Source organism: Leuresthes tenuis, unplaced genomic scaffold (assembly GCF_036924035.1).
Source record: "Leuresthes tenuis unplaced genomic scaffold, fLeuTen1.0.hap1 SCAF_6, whole genome shotgun sequence".
NCBI lineage: Eukaryota > Metazoa > Chordata > Actinopteri > Atheriniformes > Atherinopsidae > Leuresthes > Leuresthes tenuis.
In genome coordinates, this window is record NW_027325360.1 from 21,280,554 (window position 1) to 21,294,256 (window position 13,703).

The window sequence follows — 13,703 nt, forward strand, 5'->3', positions numbered from 1 at the left end:
AAATGGTAGAATTCAGACACTTTAGATATGTTTATTTTTTATTTTATTTTCTAACCTCTTCTCAAATTGCTTGTCTGTGAAGTACAACAGATTCCTGCCCTTTAAAAAAACCACTGTGGCTTCTCACATGTGGCTGTCGTCTCATTGACCGAAAACACCCAACTTTAATTTAAATTTTAAATCTTAATCCTTATCCTGGACTTTTGTCACCCACAGATATCTGGTATTTCTGTTAACAATATTAAAAAAACAAAGCATAGAATATTTTTCTAATATTTTCTCTTTATGTTAAACCTTGCATCCAAACCTGTTGAAGTTTTAGCTCATGTTAATACAGTAATACAAAAGGCTTTTTAAGCCTTGCTGTATGGTAAATCTAAAAATTTGATGTTTAGATTTGAAACATATTGCCAAATTCCCTTTTTATTTTAATTTCTGGTGTCCTTGCTGTGTTTCATTTCTCATTATACCACTGAACATCCTATAAATCCTACCAAACCCTGTGAACCTCACAGTCACTGTGTCCTACCCCTTTCAGTGCTCTTAGTGTGATCACTTCTTGAAATCGTTTTCTCTAAATCTTTGGGTTTGTCACACTCCCAGGCTTCCTCTGAGATTTTTATTCCCAAAGCCACTCCATTCTTATCCCCTCCCTGCTTCATGTGTTGGTGTACTATATTTGATATTTTGACTCTTCTGATTCGAAAGCTGTGTAATTGCCTCAACTTCCCCACCCTGTACGCTCATCCTGGTCTGCATAATTCACAGAGCAGATTGCACTGCTGTCTGTCTCTCAAACGCGCAGGGCACAAACATACCATATGCACACACTCAACACTCACACAGGCACATATTTGGGAGCACACCCACCATTACGCTGTGCCTCACACAGCCTTGTGCTGTCATGCAACAGGGGCAGTTATATAAGGAGAATATTTTAAGGCCCTTACCTACTTCAAAGGGGTGAAACGTCACCGTGCCACAATACATCACACAACCATACATGAATTAAGCAAAATGTGAGAAAGGAGTAGTTTAATGACTTGCATTTTGTATCTGATCTCTTTATTTCCTTGGATACCTATGTCTGTTATGTGTGTCTATGTGTGTGCCTGCGTGTGTGTAAGCTTGCGGTTGTGTCAGATCAAACATTGATATTGATGACTGGTGAGCTTTTGAGGCATTGCCGCTGTATCTGAATTAGATTATTGTTCAACTGAAACCCACCAGGGAGAAGATGAGGGGAAAGCACATCTGTGTCATGGCTAATTGGGAGGAAGAAATTCTGACTGTGAGCACACAAATTTACAGACATACAAATACATACACATTTACACAGTTAGATTTTTAGCCTTGAAAAAACATTATGGTTTTATCTATTTATGTAAATTCTTTTGGAAAGAACCACATTTTTTCACTTCACACCATTGGTTGAAATTTGGTGCTGTCGGTCTCACTGGAGTCACAATCAGCTGCTCATCTCGAGAGTCATTTGACTCTGGTTCTGATGTTGGCATTCTACCATTTTCAGAATATCCTTTGATGGAGAAAACAAGAACCTCTGAGCTGCAACAGGCACGCTGAAAGTGGCTAATTTTTATTGACTATTTTAGGTGGGCTATAATAATTTTTTGAGCTTCGTACAGCTCCAGATAATGCTAGGTTTGAAAAGAAAAACTGTGTGTGTGTTCTCCGTTCTTTTAACCTGTGTGGTAGCCAGACTCTTCTGAGATTTGTTAAGATCCAGTTATAACAAAATGCATTGTCCCAGATATGAAGTTATCAGTTTATGGCTAAAACCCAACACTTTGGACCAATCAGAGCCCAGCACTGACAGCAACAGTCATGGACAGTGGCTTCTATTGACTGAGTGGCTCTGCTCGGACAGTTTTGTTCATCTGGTTGAAGTTAGCTTGTAACGGTGGGGGACAGATGCCTCATCAAACAATCCTGCAATGTATTCTTTTTTATCTATGTTTTCTAAATGTCTGTCCTTTTCTGGAAGGTTTCTGTGTTCTGTAGTCTAGTATCTTGCACTCAGATTACCTGGGTCAATTTTTGATTTTGGTATATATATTAAGAGCTTTGTTTGTGATTTTAAGCCAACTGTCATTATCTTATAAATAACTGAACCATGGGTTGTGAATTAGGCTTATTTTAAATAAAGCAACATGGTGATTTACAGAGAAGGAATCAATATTCACCACAGATGCTCCTATTCTAACATGTGAGGTTATAGAGATTAAGATATGTATATATATATCTTTTTTTATAACCCAGGAAATTGCATTTTTAATTTTTACAGTTTTGCTTGTGAACTTTTTCTGATTGGTCTGATCTCTATTAGTGCCAGAACTAACAACTGTGTTCCTGAAGGCTTGTGTTGTATCTGAGATTATCTGAGAAAAATGCATCTATGAAAGCTGCCTGTCATCTGATCTCTCCCTTTTATATCAACAGAGCACAATGCATTTGAAAAACACAAAGTGGTGCTACAGGAAGCAGCACTTTCATATGAATGCATGTTATTGAAGGTGGAAAAAGAAGCTAGGGAGTAATTAGAGGGAATCCTCCTCACTAATGAGTACAACTGTTTACAATGCTTTTGTTTCTCTTGATTTCTCGTCAAGCGTTTTTATGGTTCCTAACAAAGAATTTACATGAGAATCAGCTCTTTGCTAAGACGACAGAGTAGCATGACAGAAACCATTTGAAAGCTGCTGCTGACACGTTCTAATTATAGTAATTCATAAACATGAAACATTTGTGCAATAAACTGTATGAGTTACTGGACACTCATCAATACCTGTTCCTTTCTCTTTTCTCCATTAATACATGCAAGGATGCACCCATGAGGCCATGATGAGAGGAAGTTAAATACAACAGGTAAAATCACCTTCCAGATACACATGTATAGTCTTGAGAAAATTAGAGCACACCCTGTTTCAATTCTAAGGTTTTACATATCGGGACATAATAAGAATAGTCTGGTCATTACCAGGTCTTAAAATCAGGTGAATGCAACTTCAGATGAACAACAACACATGACATATTACACTGTGTCATTACTCATTTAACAAAAAACAAGCCAAAAGACAGACCTGTATGTTTTACTCCCATGTCAGATAGCTGCCTTTGGAAATAGCTGCTCACAGGGTCAGTACACTGTATTCATTTCCAAAGCTCCACTGAATTTAGTTATATTTCTCCCTGTCCAATTAAATGGAAATGGAAAAAAAAGCTCTATATAAAGTATTTCTATGTGTTTGCACTGACCCTGATTTGCATGCAGCCTGGGAAATCCAAGATGAAATGACGTTATGACCTATCTAATGTCATATTCTGATACACACAGCATGAAATGCCAAGTATAAAATTGTTTTTTAGTTTATAATTCTCGTTTTTTTTTTCTTATGACATAACATAACTTTGACTTTTCAGCTCATGTGAAATCAAATTAGCCAACAAAATATAACATTATTCCCAGCATTACAGTAAATATATCATTGGGCCACAAATGCTACTGTCCCCCTATTTATTATTGGTTATATCATGTAATTTCCATGCTTTAAAACAATGCAGAAGAAAACATTATTCTTTTTCTTCCACTACATTTATGTGACTTTTTCTCTTAGCTTGAGTTTGGAACAAACTGTAACAATGTAAGTATGTCCAACAAAGGTAAAGTATATCATAACAGTTAAGCAAATAATCTGAAGGGATCTTCCTCTACTGTCAATCACTGAAGTCAGGCAAATGTCTGGAAAATATTTAGATTAATTTGATGTCTGTTTCAATCTATTTGTTATATTCATTTAATCAGTTATTGCTGTTTAGGAGTTGTTTTTATTGATCAACTTAAGTTGAGATACTCCACTGTATCAGTGTTTTTTAATCAATGACAATAAAATAGCTCAGTTTCAACTCATACTATCCAGGGAGAGCCCACACATGCATGGTTAGAACATGGAAACTCCATACAAAAAGGCAATAGCCAAGATTGGAATCAGGAACCTTCTTGATTTGCGATAAGGGTGCTTACCACCACAGCACCATGGAGCCTCCTTTTTTCCTCCTTTTTCAGACATATGAGCAGTCTACCACAATTCTTTTTACCTTCTCACCACCATTTTTCTGTTTTTTTAGCCACTTGTACTGCTCTACAGACAGTTTCCACCTCCTGCATTACTAACGCAAGACTAACGTTCCACAACATAGAACATGTTGTCACACATGCACTTCCTCAACCTGGAACCATACCTGAAGCAAGGCTTGTCTCAAACCAACAATGAAATGTTATCTCTCCACCACAGGGCAGAACACTCACACAGCTCAAATTCATCATTGTGACATGTCTTTCCATTTATTCTTGCATGAACAAACCCTATCACCCAAACGACTTTGGTTGTCCCCATACCATTTCTGTTCTCTTACTCTCACTGGCCTTCAAATATTTATTGTGTTGATCCCCATCCACAGACCAGTTCAGCCCCATCAACGCAAACAGTGACTAATATAGCACCATTACCACCTGAAGGACTGTGACAAACTAACAGTAATTAATGATGAAGACATGAATGATCTTGTAAATAACTAAATGATGATATCTAATTAGCCAAACTACATGCAATACTTTAAAGCGAGTCATTTTCAAGCCAGATTTTCATCATATGTGACAGGACCTGCATGATGATGCAATTAAAAGTGAGACATAACAGTGTGAGCCATATAAAGTCTGAATAAATATATTACAACCTTTTTGACTTTTCATCTGTAACAGGTTAACTATTATTTCTCCTGTATGTACTGCTCCACAAGGGAGGCCAACATGTTATGGCTTATGGCTTCTACTTTTTTTTTTTCTTTCGAACACTGTAATTAATGAAATCAAAGCTACAGGAGGGAGGATCAGTGAAGGTTACACAGTGGTGCACTCAAGCCTGTGCCCACAGGTGAGCACACATTCCATTGTACTTACGCTGCCATTGTAATATTCCATGTAATTTAGGTAAAAAGGAAGAGGGTCGACACAAGGGGAATTTTTCATTCCATCAGACTTTATCTGAACTTACTCAAATAAATAAGTTTTAATTAATTTTATCTTTTTTTGGTTCTGGCATGAATAGTCAATGTCAGATTGTTTTGTGAACAACAAACAAACAAAAAAAAACAACAGGCAGTATGGCTTTTCTTCCTTTTTTCTGCACAGTTTCTTAATCTCTAGCCTTAATTGCTCATTTTCTGTCATTGCCTTTTCTCTTTGTGATTCAGTGTAATGCCTTCACTGCATGCATCCTTTTAATCCACTTCTTACCAAACTTTGGATATCAAAGAAGTCTCTTTCCTCACTTCCCAACCTAATTTATTTTTCTCTATCATCACTTTCTCACTCATCTCTCTAAATCGTTCCACCTTTGTCTCACACTGTGAGAAAGATATATGATAACTTGGGACATGTCAAAAGAGCTGTGCCACTGTTGAGTGAACTGTGCCAAATGGTGCCAATCATCACTTTTTTCATCTTCGAGTTACACAGCATCCGAATCTGTTTCAGGAAAAAATGAGGGGACATGCATGTGGGCTTCTAGCTTAATAGATTAGTTAAGGAAAACAAGTATGCCAAGTACTTTATTCAGCATTAATATATTTGTCCTGTGCTTTCATGTCCCAGTAATATAGACTCATTTGTATCTGCATCTCAGTCCATATTTTTTTAAGCTTCTGTAGATGACATCTGGCTGCCTAACTCATGGGAAGACTATGAATATAGATTAATGTACTGGCTCCATTCACAAACCTTTCCATCAACTTGTCTCAGGAAAATGATTTTGTTCACACCCAGTCAGAGCTGTCCCCTTCCCCTGTTCACCCACTTTCTCACAAGGCCTGAAAGCAAGTTCTGTGTCTAAAGTGGTGTTTAAAGTTTTAGGAGTTATGCAACTGTGCTCAAATAATGAGTTTTGACAGGTGTCAGTGGTGCTGCCTTAACTTCAGATGCAAATGTACTATGCACAAAGAACCTAAACTATCATGTGGTAAAATAACATCAAATTATAACGCATGCATAAAGGTTATCTAAGGCCTAAAAGATTTATTAAGACACCTCATTTTAAATAGGTGTTGTAGGTTCAAATGAGCTGTAGATTTGTTGCATACAATTGATTCCCATATTCAAAATATGTGGAGCCTATTTGATTGCCACAGCATTTCTGGCAGTCATATGTTAATAACTGTTTCACGGAAATTTGCACACAGGCACAGTAGGATTAGCTACAGGATTGCCCAGACATCACAGATATACCACAGGGGGAGATTACACATATATATCCACCACACTTCTTTCATCTTGTGTTTGTGTGCAGTATTTGTGACTGTGCTTTAAGGAAGAAAAAAAAAGAGTTGGTAGTAATGAATGGTCCACAACCAACATGCCAGGCACTGATCTAAGTTTCCCCCTCTTCATTTTCTTTATAACCTTTTTCCTGAGAGTAAAATTGATGCCCTCCACAACTGGCCATGCAGAGATAATCAAATCAAGAAATAGCCCTCATCTGCTAACCCCACTGGGGTGAACTAGGAAGTAAAAATGTACAAGAAGATACAGATTGTCATAGAGAAATTATACCAGCATTTAGACCAACAGTGTGTTTCTGCAGCTACAAAACTGCAATATATTGTGACTTGTAGCAACATGTATGCTCAAATCAAATGGATCTGTGACTATCTTTTTAAATCTTTAAAATAAAAATATTCATTATTATTTCACTTAACACATTCATAACTAAGTAGGTTTTACACTTGCATATTTATTTTCAAATAATACTGCTGTAACCATGGATAACACTCTTCACATCAGTCACAGAGCAAAGTACCAAATCACTGCATAATATGTAAGTATAGACATCTAAATGATTTAGAATGAGGCTAGAGAGCTACAGGCTGATAGCACTTCATCTCAAAAGACAAGCTGTCAGCCTGAATAGAAGATTATTATGCTGAAGGTGGTTATCAGTTCAACAATGCTGAATTGAAGGTTACAGTGAAAGAGTCTATAAGTGATGGCTTGTGATATGTATCACAGGTCAGCAGCAAGCACCACATATTACCTTGTTCTCTTAATAGATGTTAGTGCTCACCTTGGATCCAAGTAAAGGCAAATATTGGCAATAAGGATTTCAAATAGGAATCATGAAATTGATGCTTGTATGACAACTGAGCGTCCCTTTGCCTTCCCAGCCCCTTTTGTATGAGACCAGGCATAGGATGACAAAGGGAAGTCCATAGGTCATATGACAGGATGAATGATGAATGGAAAAGGAAGCACATTCATGAGTTTTTTCAACCCAGAAACATTTTTTTAAATCCTCAAAGTAAAAGGATTAGGAGCAATGTCTTAGCAGCAACACAAAAATATTCATTCAAGTATATCCTTATGTTGTCACTGTCAATAAACATCAGTGAAAGTTCTGACAGTGAACAAAAATGGTGTTGACAAAGGTAGGGTTTGCATTATAGCACTGCACTTGGTTAAACCTGCTGTCTGACACTCTCGGAGTCCTCTACCGTTCTCAAATAAACACTGACGTTTAAATGTGTAAACTCATCTCGACCAAACCTGCAGGGGATTGCGACAAAATGGCTTCATGTTGACAGATTACAAAAGGTAATAGAATATTAATAATGGCTGCAAACAGCATTTCTCTTGATCAGGTCTGATACTGGTAAGGTCTCAACAATGCTGCAAGAGACTTCTGATAAATAATTCAAAAGATATCAGAGGGTTTTTTTTTTTTGCTTCTGTTTGTTTGCATCTGTGCATCAGAGGAATAATTGGCTTGGTTCAGCAACAAGTGCCCAACAAATTATATCAACTGACTCCCTGAATGGCCATGTGTCTTCATCAATAGATCTTTTCAAAATGTTCCTTTTCTATGATAAACTGGGCATATCTCTATCTATCTAAGCAAGTGATGATATTCTAATCTGTTTGCAGCTATATAAATGCTGAGCCCAGTTTACCCGCAGTGGTGGTGTTGTTGTTAAAAAAAGGATCAGAACTTAATTTTGCTGTTGTCATTTGCTGCATCATTTAAAACATGGCCTCCAATTTAGGCTACATAGGACAAGACTCCTGTCAGACAGATACCGGAAATTCCACTCACGTGTGTTGATCTTCTGCAAGGAGATGTGTTTCTCTAGTTGGCGTCGCAGTTTGACTTCAGCGCCATACTTTCCTGTGGTGCCATTGTCTGCCAGGATGAAGTGGGAGTGGAGACTGTTAAGAACTGTCAGCTTGCTCATGGGGTTGGACATGGTCTGGTATGGTCGTACCACCTAACCAGGGGGAAGACAATAAAAGTTACGCAAACATCTGAAAAGCATACAACACAAAGTGACAAGAGAATGTTAACCTTATGCTTTGTTACACATGACTATTAAGGATGTTGCTGTTGAAAATCATTTGGTGAAGGGAAGCTGTTTCATAATAACTATTTGGCAGGTAATTTGACAAATTGTCTACCAATGTCATCAACATTTAAGCTCAAGGGAGTGAGGCTAGTTGTTAAAATCAAGCTTACGTTAAAGCTAGTCAGTGAAAAGCCAAAACATCTTTTCCTCAAAGAAAATCCATCCGTAGCATTATTATTTATCTTTTACTGTTTTGATTTAACTGATGGTTCAATTGTGTGTGCAACTTCCCGCCATTGTTAACTGTTGTTACAGTGAAAGCCTGACCATAGCTCCAAGCAAAGAAGTTTTTCAGCCTTTGCTACAAGCACAAAAGTTGGAGTGCGTAGAGCTGGATTCTCTTATGAACTCACAGATCTCTAAAGAATACACAGTGTGTGGGCAGTGAGGTAACCTGACAAAGCAAACCTAAGAAGACGTGCTGTCTTGGCATCAAAATATGACATTTTGAAAATTGTTTTCTTGACATGGAAAGTGGCAGCTCATGTTGAAGTAGGAATTTTAAGCTTTTTACCACAGTTTATGGTCATCAGCAAGGCTGATAATGAAACCCGTTATCAAATGAAGATGACATGTAAAGCTGAGGTTCAGGAACAGGACCACACTCCAAACATCCCTCCCTATCATATATCTATAAATACTCTCTATTCCTGCACAATTTGTTCTTGTCTTCTATGTCACATCTTCTCTTCCCCTTCTTGTTTTTCTCCTCTGTTTGTCTCTTTTTTCTTATAGGGGGTCTCAAAGCCTGTGTGCAGCTAATGATCTCCAACACACATTCTCCACAACACAGTTTTACGTTATTTCTTGTCAACATCATGCATTTATCACCTTAAAATAAACAATTATACACATCTTATTCATGGTGTGATCCTTGCACATGAACACATTACAATGGATGTCATCGCAATTTGAGCTCTATGCTCTAAAATCTTTCCCTTGGGAATTTTTCAAATAAAAATGTTAGTGAAATCAAATGTTTCCAATTGGTTCCTTAAAAACATTTAAATTTTTCTCCTTCTTTAATTTGCTTCAAATATTTACACTAAATTGCATGGAAAACTGGGTTGATGTTCATTCATAAATGGGAGTTTCTTAGAAGCAGGATATGGTGTACAGGGGCAGTGTCTGACAATATGCGGTAAACTCATCTCATTAAGTATACAGTGAAGGCAAATCAAGCAAGAAAAAAATATTTCAATACTTAATAATTTAATTTCAGGCCCCAAGATTCATTGTCTCTGCCCGACTTGTTCAGCAGGACAGAGTGCGGCACATTCTGATGAAATTTTAACTATAACATAACATTGGCTCCCAGAGATTTGAATTAGACAGCATAAGCTATGCGGTCTCATGAGGTTCTACCAGCTGTCCAACTCACTTTGATGGAGCATTTCTCAACGATAAGATTTTCTAACTGAGCATATCAGTTAATTAGCTAACCTAAAAAGGAATAAGTGAATATTTCAGAAGAAAAGAAACGAAAAGCACAGTTTTCAGGTTTTGCAACTTGTCGACTGTATGTGACAGCTTTAGTTTTTCCATTTAGTTTAAACACATACAAATGAGGCCTAAAGCTCAAAATTGGCCACTTTGAGAGGAACCAGTCAAGCTCAACTGTAACAGAGACTTACATCTTTGCCAACAAGATCCTCTTGATTTTCAACGATGCCCCATGGAGCAATACCAATAGTGCAGATCTTCCCCCTTGATTTGGAGGCGTGGTCTTTCAATGCATCACCCACATGACGAATCACCCCTGTGTGTGAATATATGTAGGCATGAGTGCATCAGTATTTGATAGTGTTTTAAAGGGAGAGAGACAGAGAAAAGGATGTTTTTTCACAATCAATAAACAGCTTAATTTCTAGATAGTGGTACACTGCTGTGATATCTAAACAGCATCTATCAAGCACAGAAGACTAAAGCATTGCAACAAAGTGAATGGACACACATACAGAGACAACTCCAGGCCTCTTGTTGTCCTCAGGGGATCAGCAGTCAAACCTTGAGGCTATCTTATCGCATTTCTCCAGCTGACATTCATTCTTTCTCCACCTCCACCCACTATCCTACCAATCCAACCGCCCATCCATTATTCCAATGTCTGTCTTCCTCTCCCTTGCCTCTGTATCCATTATGTCTCTAAAGCTTTCTTTCTGTATCAAGAATTGGCACTAGACACATCCAATACTGTATCATTTCTTTTCGACTGGTACTTAATCTTGCCTTTTGAACATAACTGCCACACATTTGTTCTTTCTTTAAATCTTACCAATTAAATACAAAGTTAAATCTAACGTTACTAAAAATGCTGATTTTATTTTTTTACTCAAAAAACATTAAAAGAACAGAAGACATTCTTAATTCCTCGACTTATAACAAGATGAGGCTGTGAAGATTAGAATTGCAATGTATACACAGCCATTCAGATTTGTATGGTAAAGTGTGCAAAGGGAAGATTATGTATGTCAAGTCACAGTATATAAATAACTTAGCATTTTGTGTTATATACAAAGTTATTCATGTGTTGATAACCTGTCAGATCAATTTTTAGCTGTCCAAATCTAAGTGTATCCATGAGACTTTCTGCCAAATCTTTGTGCCGCTGTCAAACTTTTAAACTTTTGTTTCTTCTCAGATTTTACATTTTCAGTTCCTCATCACCTACAATCAAAATCCAATCCTTTGAACTCCTCACATATCCTATTCCAGGCTGAATTCATCCAGTCTCGACCTCACCAAAGTGGTGAAAAAAAGTTATGACACCATAGAATTTTGATAGAGGAAAAATTCAATGATTTGAAAATCATTGAAATCAATATTTGATTGAAAACAGAACGATGAAAACATTTCTTCAGTGGTGAAACTGATGAAATTTAGTTGTGAGTTCTCTTTTCAAATGTGATGCCGGCAGCAACCCTCTGTAAGAACTGGTAACTGAGCAGGACTGAATCTTTTCCCATTCTTGTTTAGCATAGGGACAGTGTTGAGACCCAGAGGACAGAGAGCCCATCGTTACTAAACAGAGTTTCAAATGTTGTTCCTATCAAGAAAAAAGGTATAAAAAGGACCCTTGTTTGGAATGTTGTTCATCATGTTTTATGACTGAGTTTTAACCTACAGTTGTTGATTTAGTGACTGGTAATGATTTTCAGAAGTGAGCCTGTGTAGTGATTTTCACTGGAGCAAGGTTTGTTTCTAATGCTATGTCACCTGAATCTGTAAAGATAAGAATTGGTCTTTTGTTTTGATAAAATACCCTTTACATTTTAGGCTGAGACAGCTCACACAGTCTCTTGCAGGGTGGTGAAGTCTTATATCTTGACATTCTCTGTTCCAACACATTTCAGTCTGAGATATTCAGATCCTGGCTTGTTTTGCAAGAGTTTCCCCCCTTAAACATTTCTGATAAGCTGTCTCCAAAAGCATTAGGCCAAGTTAAGGTTGGTTAGTGGTGAATGACATAACTGCAGTTGGACAAGTTAACGTACCAGATCAATAAGTAGTATGGATTTTTGTAATACACTGAGTGTATTTAACTCCCTTCCCACCATGTAAATTAAAACTGAATTGAGTTTGTGTTGTAATTTGTGGCTTTGTTCATATTAATCCCATTAAATTTAACACATTATTCTTTGTGCCACAACTTGTGTCACAGTCAGTCTCTTTAACACCCTAATAAGTCTTTAACTGTTTGCAAGATTCCTAGTTCTCAAGGATCTATAATAAATTCAAATGTATATGTTTTAATACAAAGACAAAAAAATCAAATAAATTCTACACCATTTTACATGCTTTGATTCCGCTATATAGGGTATATAAAATCTCACTGTACATTCAGACAGCACTACAAAATAGCAAACTCAGTATGGTAAATAGTTCACTATTTAATGAGTAGTGAGTCATTTTGGACACAGCTTAGTTCTGCCTCTTGCTCCACACCTGCTCTGCTGATTACTCCACCTGCTCTATTACCACCATGCACACCTGTATGCAATATGTCATTATTACCCTGGTATCCCCATTTCCAGTTCCTGCGAGATTAAGATTCTATCTTTTGAGTGCTGCATAATCTACATTGTTTGTGGCTTCAGCAGGTTCCCAATTTCTGGCTCCTAGTTCCTAGTCTGTAACTTTTAGATTATTCTTTTCATGTTCAAAACAAACAAACAGGTACATTTTACCTGTGTTAACTCCTCCAGTAAATATCCAGGCTCCTGTTGTCATGGCAGCCTTGATAAGCCCTTTGCCAAAGACCTGCTTGAGTTTAGGCTGTAATTCAAAGTTCTGCAGGCCCCCATGGACTGATATGAGCAATTTCGGAAGATCCAGCTGCCACTCCTTGGTCATCAGGTGGAGAAGCAGGTCAGGCTTGGTGTCATAAGACACTCGCACGTACTGCAAAAAAGGACAGAATATGTTCTATAGACAGACACAGACACATGTCATGTTAACCCTTTAGTGTTCACACAAAGAAAAATGAGGAAATGTTGCTTTGCATTTTTTTCAAATACAAATGCAAGAATACTAAGAATCAATATTTTTTTCTTGTCTTTTTTTCCATTGTTCAAATGCACCTTAATAGTGCAAGTTTCAAAATCTGAAAAAGTAATAGCATAACATATGCTCACTTTGAGCATTATATACCTAAACAGAGTGTTACAGACAGCTCAGCCATGGTTACTTTCCAAAAGGTTTTATAACATACAGTAAAGTCAAAGATAAATATGCTCTATCAATTGTTATAGCAGGACATTAAAGCTTTAAAAAGAAGACAACATGTGATAGAAATCTCCATCTCTTATAAGTTTGTATTTACACAAGGCAGCGTTTCCATCAGAGGTCAAAACCAGATGTAAAAGGCTTGATGGCTAATGGTTGCTCTCTTGTACCATTTGAAGGAAACCTCAAAAAGTCCAGTGGTTTTTCTATTCTTGTTTGTTTTGGTACGCCTACAATAATCTGGAAATTGACCTAGACAAGCGCACGAATTTGAGCTTCACAAGATCTGCTTCATTGTCTCATTGAGGTTTAAGTCACCTAAAAATTCTTGATGCGTGAGCTGCAAAAAAGGTCACCGTAGCATGAAATAAAAGGAGAATGCTGACTCCTTTTATGTGGGTTCACTTCGCCTCTTTACTGAGAAAAGAATTTTCTGTTTCCTCTAAGCGACACAAGGGTTGCAGGTTCTGTCAGCTGTCTCAGCTTCTTTCTTCAGTGCAATGGGTTAC

At 37.3% G+C, this 13,703-nt stretch overlaps 1 protein-coding gene across 6 annotated transcripts in view; it reads right to left on the minus strand.

Annotated features, from left to right (window-relative positions):
* trpm3 (transient receptor potential cation channel, subfamily M, member 3) overlaps positions 1–13,703 on the minus strand; it is a 105,391-nt gene that overhangs the window by 47,894 nt on the left and 43,794 nt on the right. For all 6 annotated transcript variants that reach the window (XM_072388169.1, XM_072388165.1, XM_072388168.1 and 3 more), the window contains exons 4-6: positions 12,657–12,870; positions 10,104–10,228; positions 8,163–8,334 (exon numbers count right to left, since the gene is read on the minus strand). In XM_072388169.1, coding sequence (XP_072244270.1) covers positions 8,163–8,334; positions 10,104–10,228; positions 12,657–12,870 — 511 coding nt within the window. The remainder of the gene's footprint in view (positions 1–8,162; positions 8,335–10,103; positions 10,229–12,656; positions 12,871–13,703) is intronic.